The 17180-nt window shown below is 34.3% G+C and overlaps 2 protein-coding genes across 2 annotated transcripts in view; both read right to left on the bottom strand.

Annotated features, from left to right (window-relative positions):
• Nucleotides 1-5238: 5238 nt before the first annotated feature.
• Nucleotides 5239-14713, bottom strand: LOC123559469 (uncharacterized). The gene is made up of 5 exons (XM_053516859.1): nt 14657-14713; nt 14178-14271; nt 9727-9903; nt 7905-8023; nt 5239-5394 (listed from the first exon to the last, which is right to left on the bottom strand). The coding sequence occupies exons 1-5, from the start codon at nt 14711-14713 to the stop codon at nt 5239-5241; spliced, it is 603 nt and encodes a 200-aa protein (XP_053372834.1).
• The window catches only part of LOC123560833 (uncharacterized), a 20330-nt gene continuing 17566 nt past the window's right edge, over nt 14417-17180 (bottom strand). The window contains exon 10 of the mRNA XM_053552649.1: nt 14417-15884. Coding sequence (XP_053408624.1) covers nt 15200-15884 — 685 coding nt within the window. The 3' untranslated portion in view covers nt 14417-15199. The remainder of the gene's footprint in view (nt 15885-17180) is intronic.

Below are 17180 nucleotides of genomic sequence, written 5' to 3'. Positions count from 1 at the left end.
TCCTACTTGTGTGGGTGCGTTTGTATGCTTGTGAGTCTATAACGGTGCCCTACTGTTTTTTTATGTGTTGCTTGTTCGTTTTTCTATTATGTTATTCAGTTGATCGTAGTTGTGTGTTTATCTTTGGTACATGAGTGTCTGTGCTATTGTGGTTTACGTTGTAGTGTGACTGTTTTTGAAGAACATGGCATTCCCTTGTATATTCGTCCTTGTTCAACTTCCCCTTCGGGTTCCTTCCCAGCCCCAACCGACCCCATTTTGCTCCTTACCATTTCCTCCCCCTACATCCACATTTAGCATAAATTAATATGTACTTGTTGGATGTTTGAAGCAACCCGTCTGAAATATTTTTCCATTACAGCTTCTTTTTATTGTGGGCCTACTATGCAAAAGCGTGGCTCTGGGGCTGTGTTTTTGGTGTTCTGTACTTCCGAGAAATCTACCCTTACCTATTATTTTTCGCTACCACCAAAGGAAGTTGGTAGTATAAGGTTGTTGTATCTGTCATTCTTTGCGAGCACACAATAATTACGATAAGTTAACTTTTGGGGAAAGTGACTAATGCGCAATTCAAATTTAACATGAAAACATAATTATTAGTCCCCTACTGGTTCAAAACCAGTTTCGGGGACTATATGAATGTGTTTCTCCGTCCGTTCGTCATTCCGTCATTCCGCCTGTCCGTCTGTCCTTCCGTCCTTCCGCAATTTCGTGTCCTAGCTTAAAGGTCAAGGTCACAAGGACCTTTTCCTGTCTGGTCTATAACTCTGCCATCCATGGAAGGATTTTAATATTACTTGGCACAACTGCACCTCATAATAAGACGGTATGTCATGCACAACTTTCAGAACCCTAGCTCAAATGTCAAGGTCACACTTGGCAGTCAAATGTCAATAGGGGCCTTTTTCCTTCCGGTCCATAATTCTGCTATCCATGGAAGGATTTTAATATTACTTGGCACAAATGTACCTCATAATAAAAAGGTATGTCATGCACAACTTTCAGACCCCTAGCTCTAAGGTCCAGGTCACACTTGGCAGTCAAACATTAACATGGCACGAACAGGGTCTGTTTCGTGTCTGGTCCATAAGTCTGCCATCCATGAAGGTATTTTAATATTACTTGGCACAAATATTTCCCATGATGAGATGACGTGTCATGCGCAAAACTCTGACCCCTAACTCAAAGATCAAGGTCACAGTTGGAGGTCAAATGTCAATAGGGTTTTTTCCTGTCTGATCCAGAACTCCATCAAACGATTTTAATATTACTTAGCATAAATATTTCCCATGATAAGACGACGTGTCATGCACAACACCCAAAACCCTAGCTTAAAGGTCAAGGTGACCTTGGAGATCAAATGTCAATTGGACATTTTTCCTGTCCGGTGTATAACTTTGTCATGCAAAACAGGATTTGAATATTACTTGGCACACGTCATTATCACTATGAGATGGACCGGCATGCGCAAGAATCTGTTCCCTAAGTCTAAGGTCAAGGTCACACATAGAGGCCCAATGTCAGATACAAAAATGACTTAGAGGTCAAATGCCAAATTCAAGAATGACTTTGTCCGTAGCATTTCCTTTTTATGCATAGGGAGATTATATTGCAACTTGGCAAAATGGTCACCACCATGAGGCACTCTTGTTTTTAGAATTATGTCCCTTTGATTTTTTTTGTTTTACTATAAATAGCTTATATTGTAACTTAAATATTACAGGCCGTAGGGAAAAATTGAGACCAGTTTTTTGTGTGTATGTTATATGCATGTTAAATCCAATTTTTAGGTGTATTTTGACCGCCTGGTAAAGAGTTTTGTGCGGACTTATATAGTTTTTTACTATAAATAACTTATACGATACCTTTTTGATAATCGGCCATAAAGCTATATCTAAACAACTAGAGGTTTTTATATATACAAATTTTAATTCAAGTGTTTTGCTATAACATATTGTATATATAGTGCAATATTGTTTATACATTATTGACATATATCAGTTCATTATGTTAGAATGCAGTAGAGAACATTAGGTGCCTTCCAGTAGGGGTTTTTGTATTGCATGGCAAAACTTCATTCACTTGTTTATTTCCATACTGTACAAAGCGGGGTAGGTTATGACAGGTACATTATACCAGACTTTTATGAAATACTTTCTAATTCCTCATTTTTCAAGTTTTCAGAATTAAAATTTGATAAATAATGTATATATGAGGTACATTGCTTTAGTCATGCATGTATAATTACTACTGAAATAGAGAAAAGGGTATAATTGTAAAATAAATTTGTCTTAAATGGTTTTGTGGTCCTGGGCAGACTTCAACTAGTGTTAATATCAAGTATAACCATTTAAGTAACGCTTTAGTATTCCTTGCTATGAATTATACAGCTGCTTACGAGGTCAAGGGACCCAGCAGTCTTGTTTATTTCAGTGAGATAATAACACTTCTTATTTTATGGATTTTCAGAAAACAGTTGGACAATACGGGGATATGTTAGCACGTATAATTGATATTCATGACTCTTTCATTGCATGCTATTTTCAGCCTGTCCATTATTCGTTTATGTGAATGACCGACTTTAGCTGCTTGTGATGCTTAGACGTGTTATGCAGAGAAAAGTGTTTAGGCCCTTCTTTTGCTAAATTTATCTGAAAGTAAGTGGGTGGACAGTACCATCAAATCGTAATTTCGACAATGTAGGTGTTAGTAATTAACTCAAGTCGACTAAAAGACGTTAAAATTTGACGTATATTATTTCCAACTTTTATTTAATACCATTATGCGTATGACGAATTGTTTTGTTAGTGTTGAGAATAAATACTCTAATATTTTATTCGTTGACCAGACGAAAGAGTTAGCAAAGAAGCAGTGAACAAACATACCGAATGAACACATGGTTTTAAAATACATTCGGCAATATTGCCATCGTTTGGCATGTAACTGCTCAAGGTGATCTATCTGTAGACATTTGCTATCGTCTTCATCCATATCATATATCAGTCTTGACAGAGTAGCTGTAAAACATTCATAAAGTTGTATTAAAGTGTTATTATATAAACTGCTGAAGTCTTAACTGTTATATGTATATTCAATATAACATATGTTATGATCGTCTAGAATTTTAGAAAGTAAACTTTACAAAACATGTTCTTGATAATGGAATGCATGGGGATGAACACGACTAAACAAGGATGACTTCTAAGCCAAATACAATAATTATTCACTTATTTGATAACTTTATTTCAACAATAGCTAGAATATATAAAATTTTCTAAGACTTGTATTGAGAAGGTGTTATGATAAAATGTTTACCTCGACATATATTATATGAATATCGAACGAGGACTCAGCTAGAGTCTATATTCATATTTCGAGGGGTAAACATTTTTCATAACATGCTCTCAGGAATGCAATAAATAGTTTATTAAACCGCAAAAACAGAAAGGTCAAATAATTTTCTAGAACATGAACATAATGAATAAAATCATTTATTGAAATGACCATTAAAAATAAAAAGTGCAATATTAACACCCAATAATACAGTGGGAGTCTTTTTGAGAATTTGCTACAAGACTTTTTCCAAGCCATTTGAATGGATACATGTCGATAAACGTAATTTTGTATTTATACGCGTATTTCAGCGTGGCGTCAATAGCGAAACCAACGGCAGCACTTAACATTTGAACAACGGCGAAAACTTTCTTATCTCCAAAGGAAATATGTAAATATGGACAATCACTTTCTTTGTTGGATCATTTCCTATCTTGTGGTTATAGGTTCGATTCAAAATTTGATAAAAAATGTTTTTGAAATTTTTAACACGGAGAATAAATTAAGAAAAATAAAGAAAAATCTGCAGGGTTTTCACACACATGAAAACTTAAAAAAATTAATCCTGTAATATATGAACGCCTCATTAACTTTGATCATTTCAGTCTTTAAATAGATGCGAAAAAGAGATACGAAAAAATCACATGCGCATAAAATGAAAATAGCGCGCTGTTGTGCATTATTAAATTACTGATACATGCTATATCACATGCACTGAGAATCAAAATAATACTTTTCCGCATGAGATCCTAAATCACTGGGGAATATGTTATATTATTCAAGTTAAACTAATAGGAAAGTTGCACTGGACATTTATATGTGATATTATAATATTAGATATAGTTCTACACTGTGTTTACATACACTGAGACTGTACAGTAAGTAAGTAAGTGTTGCCGAAAAGGCAAAATTTGTGACTCTTGGTCCAACTTTGAAAGTTGAAAAAACATTATAACTGGGACTAACTTCCTCTATATCAAAATTAATATTTATCATTTATTTTCTTTTATTGCATATGTTATCAAATATTGTAACACATTTGCACCGATTTTAAACTTATATGAGCAGCGTGAGGCCAATATCAGAGTTCTTGTGAGCTGGTGTGCCAGATTTCGATATATGGCACCCTTCCGGTGATATCAGGTACACTTTTGGGTGGAACACATTTATAAATGCATTCTAACACGACCAGCAAATAACCTAGAGCAAAATCTATCTCGGGTTATTCTGCAATAAACCTCTCGCGTGCAATGACGTCATCCGATCCAGGTGCGTTGTAGTTACCATTTTTTCAAACACTGTTGATACTAGTATGTCGTGTTAGAATCAAAGTAACATTTTCCAAAGTGTGATTTATCGTAGAATAACCCGTGCTTTGAGTTTTTATGCGTAAAAATATTGTTTCGCATATGAACGAAAAACTCGGGTTATTCTACGATAAACCACGTTTTCTGAAATGAAAAAAGGGCCTCAATGCGATATAGGGATACTAGACTGGCATTGCCCCTGGGGCTAAAGCCCTCGGGCAAATACATATCCTAGTTTGTCAGTTGCCACTTGAGGCACACAAGCCCTGTATGATTACCTCTGATATGGAATTCCGTCATACCGTGCATGGGTTGATCCAAATGTAAAAGCGAAAAATGTTCGATAACATACGACCAAGAGATTGAAGCCTGCCATCAACATTTAAGTTTCTCAATTACAGGTTCAAGTTTTACAAAATATTTCCATAATATGTATTTACCTTTGCTTTGCTTACTACGACATCGAGTAACGAAGATTGTGAAAACTTAACAATGTTACTTTGCAGATGTTAGAATTTGTGTTGACCACATCAGTGCAATATTATCTAAATTATTCTCAAATCAGCAACTTTGCTTCATGGAAGTTTCTGCTAATAATTTACATAATATTTATTTCTGCACTACCTTCTTTATTGACCTTGTATAAGGATACATGTTCATGTCCTCCACACAAGAATCCAACATCAGCTTCACACGCCGTGTCGCAATATGGCAAGTGATGGTTATCAAAGGTTTCATTCTCGAAACAATAACACTGTAATATATCAAGGGATAAAGCGGTTAGTGTCAAAAAAGATAGTTAAATCAGTTGTGACAGACAAAGAAGTACGGCCACTGTAACGTTTTACAAATATAACTAAAATTATCTGCCTCTGTCAGGTAACAAGGAGACCCCTTCATATCGCGTTTCTCCAATATAAACACGAAACAAATGCTCTACATGCAACATAATCAGATAGCTAATGATCAAACACAAATATGGTAGTAACAACACAATGCCTAAACAGCCATTTTTCAACAAACATGAGACATAGCTTTATTTAAATAAAGAGGGCCAAGATGGCCCTAGGCCGCTCACCTGAGTAACACACCATAACAATGTTTTACCTGGTGATTTCATTGAGACAAATATTCTGACCAATTTACTTTAAGATTGGACAAAAACACGTGACCTCTTGAGTGTTAACAAGCATTTTCTTTTATTTAACCTAGTGACCTAGATTTTTACTCTACATGACCAAGATTCAACTTGTCCAAAATTTCATAAAAAACCAACATTCTGACAAGTTTCGGGACGATTGGAGCAAAAATGGCCTCTAGAGTGTATACAAGCTTTTCCTTTGATTTGGACTAGTGACCTATATCTAGTTTCTGACATCATGTGACCCAGATTTTAAATCATCCAAGACTTTTTCAGGCCCCAAAGACGGTAACTCCGTTTATTTTCAGAAAAAAATACATAATAAAAATATAAAAATTGATGACATCATTTTTTATCATGTATTACATTTAGTCTATGAACGATAACACATCAACAGCAGTGAATCTATTCTTATATTTCAGAAAATATTATATGGGAAATAAATCACCCAAGCCTTTATGATAACAAATATTCTGACAAAGTTTTGTGAAGATAAAATAAAAAATGCTCCCCTCCCCCCACCCCCCCCCCCCCCCCTCCCCCCGCAGGGTGTAAACAAACTTGTTCTTTAATTTTATCTTGTAACCTAGCTTTAGACCCCACATGACCCAGATAAGTTTCATGCAGACACATATTCTGACTAAGTGTCATGCATATCAAATGAACAAGAGTGTTAAGAATCTTGCCCTTTGATTTGACCGGGTTACCTTGTTTTTGACCCCATATAACCAAGTTTCAAACTTTGCCTAGGAATCATCAAGATAACATACTGACCAAGTTTCATGAAGGTAGGGTCATTAATGTGGCCTCAAGACTTGAAGAGTGTTAGCAAGTTTTTTCCTTTGATTTGACCGGGTGATCCAGCGTTTGACCCCATATAACCTAGTTTTGAACTTAGCCTTGAAATTCTCAAGATAGATATTCTGGCCAAGTTTCATGAATATAGGATTATAAATGTGTCCTCTAGGTTGTTAACAACCCTTTCCTTTGATTTGACCAGATGACCTAGTTTTTGACCTGACATGACTCAGTCTTGATCCAGGCCTAGAGATCATCAAGATAATCATTCTGCGCAAGTTTGTATAAAATCAAGGCAAAAATGAAACCTCTATATGACTAAAACTTCCAAAATAGAAAGGTTTGCCCCTTTAAGTACAGTACCTCTAGAGCCCATGATGGAATCTAGCCGGTTTTCAAAATAAAACGAGATCTTATAACGACTTAAATTGTGTGTATGTGTGGTTAAAATCAAATATAAAATTTCACTTCTGTCGTGTTCACAAGGTAAAAATAAACAAGTTTTGGTTCTTTCAAGGGTCAATCAGGTCAATCCGCAACCTATTATTTGATCTGACAGATTCATCATGGAAACCAAGACTTAATGGTTTTAAAAGACTTTTGCAAGTGTGTATCAATTCAAACCATAAATGGAGTATCTATATGGCAAAAATAGTAAATTTTGGCCCTTTGAGGGACCATATAACTCTAGAACACATGATAAGAACTGGCCAGTCTTCGAAAGGAACCGGGATGTTATGCCAATACAAATTGTGTGCAAGTTTGATTAAAATTGATTGCAAAATATGGTCTGTATCGTGTTCACAAGCCAAAAATAGCAATTGTGGCCCCTTAAGGGGCCATAGATCTGGAACCTATTACGGGATCTGGCCAGTTTTCGAAAGGAACCGAGATTTACAAGTGGCGTGAAAGTTAGATTGCAATTGATGCGGTTTCTAAAGTGTTCATAAGAAATTGCGGACGAACGGACGGACGACGGACGAATGGCGATCACAAAAGCTCACCCTGTGACAGGTGAGCTAAAAAGCTAGCTAACTTTTGAGACTTATATGAACTGCGTAGAGAAAGAACATTTACGATAACATCAAAATAATATACGTATATTACAAACACGTTGAGATCAATTACTTGGTCAAGAAGTAGCTAGTTTGATCAATACTTGTCACAAAGATTACTAAGCTGGTGTTTGTACATTTGCCATTATGTCATCAAATGCTTTCATTCTGATAGAAAACTATCTAATACCTGATATGTAAATCAAATGTATTTTAATATTTTGCCAAACTAGATTTCGATTCGAAATGTAATCTTAATTAAAATATTACCATTCTTCCTCGAAGACCAACTAACACTTGTTTTCCACATGCAGAAAAGCAAAGTCCTGGTGCATTATTTCTTAATTCAAATGATTTTAAACCGCTGCCCATTTCCTCTCTCATACATCCTGAAAGTTATAAATACAAAAATAGCATAGACATAGGTAGACGATTGTAAAGCAAACAAAATCATAATAAATCATGACAATAATTGAATTGTTACAAATATGCTTTATTCAAGTTAAATACATAGTTTAAGCGTAACTTCAAAATATCTTTCACTGTGTGAGCTACTAGCAATGTTATCCTACATGTGAAATAGAATTGTTTTTCGTTATAACTTTATAGTTTCTTACTAGAGAAAATAGGCTTTCATAGTATTCACTGCGGACAATTGTAATAATACGAAATCATTAAAAAGATGTAATAAAAGGTTATTGCGTGACCCTCTCGTACTTCTAGATACATATTTAGCCAAATATTGTTCAAAAAGCATGAGATTCGAACCAAACAGTCAAAAATATATACTTTTACGTATCATTGTAAGAATAATTATGATCAAACTGCTAAAATTATTAGATCTAGAGATTGTAATTTATTTTTATGCCGTAAATACCAGTCTGAAGCGTCCTCCCCAAATATTAAATGAAACGCTAGTCATTTTCACTGTGTATACATAGAATAGCAGAATAGTAGAATGACTCTAGCAGAATAGCAGAATAACTTAAGCAGAATAGTAGAAAGACTCCAGCAGAATAGCAGAATAACTACTGCAGAATAGCAAAATAACTCCAGCAGAATAGCAGAATAATCCCAGCGGAATAGCTATTCTGCTATTCTGCTGGATCCGGAGTTACTCAGTAATTCTTCTAACTTAGGCTAATGTTAATTGTTCAAGGTAATATGCGAGACGTATATAATGTTTAAAGTCGGTCTTAAAATTGTTCTTTTAACTGACAAAAATTGTTTCCTTACAAATTATGGTTACATGTAGGGTAACGCTAAAAATAGTCTTAGGTTAATTTTGATTGTCATACAGATGCGAGGTAAAATGAAAAAAAAATGTTATTCTGCTTTTCTGCTATTCTGCTGGAGTTATTCTGCTATTTTGCTGGAGTTATTCTGCTATTCTGCTAACTTCACAGAGACGATGGTCTTACATATAAAGCCTCGCCCAGTTGAATGGACTGTATGCCCAGTCTAGGAAAATCTACTTTACCTAAATCATCCTATGCGGTTTATGTTTAAAACGTCCGAATTCTGGCTAGTTAAGTGATAAGGATAACGTGTGGCTGTCAGATGATCTATGTTTGGTTTCTTATAGATATTCTTTTGAATTGTATTAACTATCACAAATTAGTACTTTGCGGCCGAATCGTCTCCTTACTTAGACTCAGTGTTGCTATATTTTCTGTAGTTTTTGGATCATAGAGTTTACTCACTCAATGGCAGAATTGCTTTCAAGCCGTTGCTGTGAGTATGAGAAGTTTTACATTGATTCAGACTGATGCGTTTTATGCTTCCAAATCTGTTTATAGTTATACACCAAGATGAACTCACAGTTTATTTAGGAACATACAATTATACCATGTTACCGGGAACTTCTTGTAGTAGAAAGGGTCATACAAGGTTTGATAATACATGTACGTTGATTGCGTTGACTTTTTATTTTATAATACCGTCACATCTGAACTACTCATTTGTATTTATGTTCTCTTTTAACAGCAGATCTTATATAGATATTCATTAGTAAATACTACTCCAAATGAATAAAAAATATCCCATGTTGCCGGTTAAAAACATTATGATTCAATTATGTAAGCATACATACCAAAATATTCAAATGCTGTTAGCGCCTTGAAATATCCTATCCAAACTGCTTTATTGTCCAATTCAAAGTCAATATTGATTGAAAGATTCTGCTCGTTGTAATGTATATCTGGTGTTGCAAGGGTATGTGTTTTGCTTGCGTTCTTCCATGTTGTTGGTGCTTCTGATACACAGTGTGCTTAAACAATATTGTATTGTATATTTTGCAACAGTTAGTTTTAAAATAGCATATTTTACGCACTAAATATAGTAATTAATGTTTATTAAAATGTACAGATTTGTGTAAACAAGAACAGTGTTAACGAATTCATATTGGCGTCTGTAGTGTCAGATGATTACAGCAGTTCAGCCTGCCTAAGCGACCATCTGTATTAAGCGACCTCACACCGCCTTAAGCAGCATGGCGGCTCACTTTTCAAATCGACTTTTAGTTGTAATTTTAAATTTTGCTATGAAGCAAACTGCCTTAAGGTAGTTATGACGTTCGGATCGAAATTTTTTCTACAATGTAGATTTTGATTAAACTCTGGTTTTTCGAAACTTCAGAAATACTAAGAAGATTTAGCAAATAAAAAAGATCGTGTAGTTGATTTTTTTTTTGCTAGACTGATTTGAAAAATTGGGACCTAACACAATTTGATGGGAGTCTATGGGAAAATCACAACTTTTATAACATTTTTGCGAATAGAAATTTTTCTACAATGTAGATTTTAATGAAACGTCTCACAGTCGTAAATAAACATATGGCCTATAATGTGGTGAAATAAAATGTATAGGTCCGCGTGCTTATTTTTGAGATATGTGACCATATTTAAAGCGAACCGCACATTTCAAGCTATTTTTAAGACATTATTTTGAATTAATTAACGTGTCAAATGTTTTAATATCATATTTTAACTTAAGGAAGATAGTAACAGTGCCAAAGTAATAAATTTACTCAAAGGTTGCCATTAGTTTATAAAATGATTTTCATATCCGTACGCCGAATCCAGGATTTATTCTACGTTTTCCGGATAAATGACGTTACGCCATCACTTCCGGTTTATCAAACGTGCAGAACTACCTTAAGCAGCCAGATTGTGTAGCTTCCATGACAGTAGTAAGGTTTGTTTTTTTGTTGTTGTTTTTTTTTACTTTCATACCATGTACATCGTAATAGGTAATATCTTAGTAATGAAAATGTAGTACCTTTTATATTTGTGACTGAAATTAATTATCTTCTACATACACTGCATATGTACCATACATAAACAGATAAAGAAATAAAATCCTTTAGAGATCTGAATATATGTGGAAAAATATTAGGAATACCTTTTGTAACCAATACGCAACTGAGCAAAGTAAAGAGTATTTCCAAAATCATAATTTTCACTCAACTAAATTGACATGAAATAACACTTGACTTGTCGACTTGTTTTGTCGAAAATTTTCCTTCTTTATGTGTACACTAAAACAGATTTTACATCAGGAAGTATTTATTCACATTGTATTGATAAAGATTTTTGCATCATTACCTGTAAACTTATCAAATAAGAGTTGAATATTTAAACAATGCAGAAAAATCAATACTGAATTCGTTAAACTTGTTAGCTATAAGGAATTTATGAGATGACAAAAATAAGATTAAAAAGGAGGAGCCGAAAATTGGGGGACGAAACGACCAATTTGAAATCGTCAAGGGATACGAAATGACCAAACAGGAGACGAGTTGACTGGGGGTCGAATTGACTAGGAGACGAGTTGACTGTAAAATTGTTTACGGGAGATCACTCCGTATCAGAGTGGCAGTTTGCAGATTTGTAGTCCAACTCTGTCGCAGTTTCACCACCGAGGGTATTCAGGTTTATGACGTAAGCTGTTTTCACAGGAGCCTTGCAACGGATTATACTGTCTAACAACCTTTAGAAAATATTATCTATTCCATTCGAAAACCTGTAGAATCTTTCATCCACCAATAAAAATGTAAAGTTTTAATCAGCTGTTAAATGACCTCCACCCCTGATATCTAATACCGGCCTGCTGCCGGAAAAATGCACGTGATTGTTTTGATTCAGTTTTTATCTTTACCGTCAGGAAAATGCGAGCTATAGCTTACTGATTTACCGAAATAGGGGTTGTAAAATTAAAACATATTACATGTATTTCGCGCGGTGCCATTTTGTTTATGTTTTCTTGTGAATAAAGTCCGATCGCACGTGCATTCCAGTGTTGCTTATACGGCAAACAACTATTTTCTATATGCTAAATGAATAGCACATTTTTCTCGTACTCTTATTTGTTCTATTAACAAACAGTATATCACTGGTCAAGCACACGACCTTCAAAGCAAAATATGATATAAATTTTGTAGGTTTTCGTTGTTTCACTGATATATTTCATGGTCTAAATATAGAACTGAATTGATATTCATGAAAAGCTATAGTACTCTGGTTTTTCTGGCACGCATATCGATAAGAGAACCGATCATGATCGTCATCATCACTATAATAACTATTGTTGGGACTCGTGTTGGTACTTGGTAACGTTTAAATATGACAACGGGTTTTTCGACAGCGTCTGTGCCATTTTCTTTATGATCTGAATGAAATATTACGGTTTATTATATATAGATATATAAGCAGAATATCAAACGCTTAACATTGTATCCTATCGTATCTTAAAGTAATACAAGGATATTCAAAAAATTATATTTATTTTATGCTCTTCTGTGAAATACTGAAATTTATTAGTGAAATAAAATTGATATTTTCACTGTTTCAAGCAGTGAAAATATTATTTTTATTTTCACTGGTACGGAACTACAATTGAATGCAAAACGATATGAATTATAAATGATAGGAAAAATATTCTTCAATAAAGGTAATGATTTGTAGGAATTATAAAAGGATCATAAATATTTACATTTTATCACAATAAAATGTAAAAGAAATCAGGAAACGTAATAGAACTATTTATGTTTTTCTACATTACGATACGATGCACGTGACGTTGCGCGGACAGACTGAATATAATTAGGTTAAAACCATTTAAAATGCATAAAATAAATAGAAAATTTGTTTGTTTCAGTGTAAGATCGGAATATATTTCACCATGCGAACACTATAATGCAATATTTTCACGAGTGGCGCACTATAATGCAATATTTTCACGAGTGGCGCACTGTAATGCAATATTTTCACGAGTGCTTTTTTCTAACTTTCTTTAAATAGGAATAAAATACATTTATTATTCCCATATAGTTTCAAAACATTTTATTTTCAAAGTAAGTAATATTTTTGTTTTATTTTCGATTATTTAAACAAATATCTAACCTTAAAATACTTTCAGAAGCACTCTTGTGAAAGTTGAAACACTGAAAATGTGTTCCATGAATAGGCAAGTGCCATAGAGTTCAGTCTTATAGTTAGATATATAGGTCGCTGTGTTCGTTTCCATTTTATGACGATATCAGTATTTTGTACTGTAATATGGTCAATTAGTAAATATATACCAAATTAAAAAATGAAAACGAAAAACGAAAAACGAAAACAATAGGAATCACAAATTAAATTGTCCAATTTCTGACTGAAATTGGCAGTACTATTTAACCCTGCAGCCACTTGTCTTCTCAGTAAAATCTGAAATCAGCACCCATTAACAAACATTCCATACGCTTGTTCAATGTAAATACAGGAAAACCGGAAAATATTGATCATGTATCAAAATGGGAAACTCGGCAAAAGTTAGTTCCTTGACAAACCAAATGCTTATCAAGAAAAAGGCGATTAATTTTGCACGGTTTCTTTCACGTAACATCACGACGTCTATGACGTAATTTTAATTCAACAATATTCGTAGCGTTTCTGTAGTAATTAGTCTATCATTTAGGCATTTAGAAGCTATTTCCATAACTTTTTTGTATCTGTTTAGAGATTTATAAGTTCTTTTCAAAAATGTATAGGTTTTGTAACTTTCAGAATACAAACCTTTTAAGATTTTTGTAAAGCGTTACATACCATTTTGATTTAAATATATCAGTTTATTTAAATCAGTTACTATATTTACAACATGATGCACAAGGAACACTTGTCTTTGAGCCTGGATCTGTAAGAGTTTTAAGAGAAAGGCAATGTTGTTTAATGTTGATTCCGTCAGTTGAAGTCTCTTAACTCATTGAAGGCAGTGGGAAAAAAATCAAAATCGCTTGAAAATGAGACAGTTACGAATATATTAAATTTTATATTTGATTAAATTGACAGTCGTGTTTGTTTCCATAGCAAGATTAACAAAGTAGCGGAATTAACTTATTTTCATATGTTTAATTGAATTTTACTTAATTCTTAAAATATTTATTTAATGAAAGAAAGTATCATGCTTCATATCTTAGACTCAAATACGCAGTAGGAATATAGAGATACATGTAACGCATGTTTTTCGTGTTATACCATCTGCAGAATCCCGATTGGTTGGTACCAGAGACCGGAAGGTCGAGGGTACCAAACTGTCCCCAGGTCCCGAGGAATTCTGAAGATGTTACAATATGGAATGAACATGTGCTAACGCTATTCTAGCAAACAAAAGCGTAAAAATTATAAATGAATATAATTCTCCATAAACGTCTTAAATTTCAATGAAATGCGTAAGAATTTGTTTTAGTACATTTTCATTTTCAATTATCCGTTTTGGGGCCGTAATACGTTTACGCTTTTCCACTGCACGCGTGTATGTAGAAAGGTGTTTTAACGCACGTGAGCGCGAGAATCTCTCTGTTAACTCTCTGTTAACACACGTTTTCTCTCCTGTTAAAACACCCCCGAAAAGTGACAAGAACAGCAATTTTATGCTAGTTTTTTAATGGTATATGCTAAATAAATGGATCAGTAGTGTGTTAAGGATTTCATAAAAGATAAAAGGTAAGGGTAGATTTCTCTGAAGCACAGAGTATCCCAAACACAGTCATAGAGCCATGCACGGCAAACACTAAAATGGTTGGCTTCGTGGCTAGTCATTTTCCTAAATTTCAAACTGCCATTTATTTTCAATTGTGGTCCGAATTACTTTGTTTTTTGGTTTCTGACTGGTTTTTTATCGATTGTGTTAATATATATAACTTATGGTCGGGCATTCCCTTCCCTTTTAATAACAAACTTCCAATTTGACTGGAGCAAAATACAGGCAGTTCTTTTTCCCAAAAGAATATTACGAATAATATACAAAAAATTGAGTTCATTATTTGGTACACAAAATAATGTGTTAGTACAGGTCAGATATTTATGCAAACATACAATGCAAAATACTAGATTCTCAGCGTTGGGAAATAAAACGAAATGTTTAAGTTCTTTGAACGTTTGATTAGTTGATATTATACGTTCCTTTTTTTTAATTTATATAATATTTTATGATATTATTTTTATATCCTATTTTTAAGTAATCGTTGGCAGCAGTGCATGCTCCGTTGTTTCTGTCTGTGACGATTCAATATAACCCTCTTGATTTCAATCTATCTCTGTTGACGCATTTTGGTGGTTATGTACACCATACAAATTGTCCGCTTTGTAACTTTTCGGAGGTTTATTTCTTATATGGCTATATGTGTCTCCATCCTGAAATTCCTTCTGAGGACTACTGCCAACATCTCCAGTGTCAGTTTCCGGCTGACACGGCACACCATACACATGATCGGTCGCACTGTTTTTCAATAGTTTACCGTTTATATGGTTATAATCATCTTCGTCTGTGCCATGAAATTCATCCAAATTTTTAGCAGCTCCGATCTTCAGTTTCATAGCTGCCTTCTCCGTTGTGTCATATGTCTCATCATGTGTTTCAATTTTATCCTTACTTTGATTATATGCATGGTCATACGTTTCATTGTTGTCTATCTTGACACGATTATAATGATTCCTTTCCTCAGCATGTGTGTGTTTTCCAGCCCCAGCTAAATCATACGTTTCATTAGCATTGTCAATTTCCTTTTCCTGTTTCTCAGGTACAAAATACGTGTGGGCATGATAATTGTCAATTGTCGAAGCTTCAGCATTTGAATCCGCGTTCTCCTGGCTGAATGAACCACCAATTTGGTCATATGAATGATACTCATTTGGTTTTGCGCCTAAATTATCGAATGATTCAGTATCTTTTGAGGAAGGAGTGCCATTGCAAAGTTCTGGAATTTTCTTTCTGTAAAGAATAGAAATTTGATGTCTAACAACATTTTTATGAATGTAAAAACAAAGATTATTTATTTTGTAAATGAATAGTAATCACCATTTTCGTTCGTGACAAAGTTGATTGAATATTTTACGTTCAGTAAGGGCAGGAGAAAATTTATTTTAGTAGCATCTATGGAAGTTAAAGTAAGGTAGCCCGCATAATGATCTTTTGACCTTCTTCAAATATGAAAACAGTTTCGCTTTTTGTTATTACATGTCAGATTTGCTTGAATGATGATTTTTGTGTATCACTAAAAAGTCATATATGATGCTATTTGCAATTTTATTTATTGTCTTTATTCAACTTCTAATTTGGGGCCTCCGTGGCTGAGTTGTGAAGGTCCCAAACTTGCTCCTAACCGATGTAGGTTCGAGCCTCACTCTGGGCGTTGAATCTTTCATGTGAGGTAGCCATCCAATTGACTTTCCTGTTTGCTTTTATCTTCGTTTTTTTAAGGAAGGTCAGTGGTTCTACCCAGGTACCCGCACGTGATGAAATAATAACGAAGGGGCGCCTTGGGTCTTTCCCACCATCAGAGCTAGATAGTTGCTATATGTAAATGTAAATTGTAAATTGTGTCGGTGAGACCCTTCGTCACAATATCATTTTCGGATGACTGATACACAGTTTATTCTAATGGTATTATACGCTACATTCTGTCTAAGTTAAAGTGGTTTTATTTCCTTTTTATTGATTGATCTGAAAATGAAATTAACTGTTTCTTAAGAGTTGAAATGCTTCAGGGAATGGAAAACGAGAGCATGAGACCTATCAGCTTCAATACTCTTCAATGTATCGTAATTTCTTGTCTAAGCATGCAGCTCACGTAAGCCATTTTAAACAGATCCTATCGGTACAAACCTGTCTATAAAAACCACCCTTGGGAGAGCCAAAATGTGGTCTTTATTGAGAGATGGTCTTTATTCACAGGTTAAAATACACTGTAAATGTTAAAATGGGAAACAAAACATGTGGTCTTTAGAGCCAGGTGGTATTTGTTCAGATATGGTCTTTAACGCAGGTTTGAACGTAAAGGGAGAAATTTAGGCAATAATGTACTTTTAGTACTTCAGAATGACACTGAAACAAAACCCAGAAAACGGAACTTAAAGGGGTTGACTCAGTTTAGCACTATGCAATAAATAGAACAGGGTTACTATTATTTCTGGTCCGTTCTTTCAAATTATAAAATTAATTTGACATTTCTGTTGAACAAAATTTCCATTTAGCCTATGCACGGGGGTGTTAGGGGCACTGCTTATT

This window comes from Mercenaria mercenaria, chromosome 10 (assembly GCF_021730395.1).
Source record: "Mercenaria mercenaria strain notata chromosome 10, MADL_Memer_1, whole genome shotgun sequence".
NCBI classification, from domain to species: domain Eukaryota; kingdom Metazoa; phylum Mollusca; class Bivalvia; order Venerida; family Veneridae; genus Mercenaria; species Mercenaria mercenaria.
Note: the sequence above shows the minus strand (reverse complement) of the source record. Positions and strands in the feature narration are given on the sequence as shown.

Excerpts from the sequence above, each read along its gene's own strand:
- LOC123559469 (XM_053516859.1), bottom strand. The coding sequence starts at position 14,713 with ATGACTAGCCACGAAGCCAACCATTTTAGTGTTTGCCGTGCATGGCTC. Across the intron at positions 9,904-14,177 it reads CCTCGACCTTCCGGTCTCTG|CACACTGTGTATCAGAAGCA; the intron begins GTACCAACCAAT and ends ATATTGTTTAAG. Across the intron at positions 8,024-9,726 it reads AACAGCATTTGAATATTTTG|GATGTATGAGAGAGGAAATG; the intron begins GTATGTATGCTT and ends TATAACTTTCAG.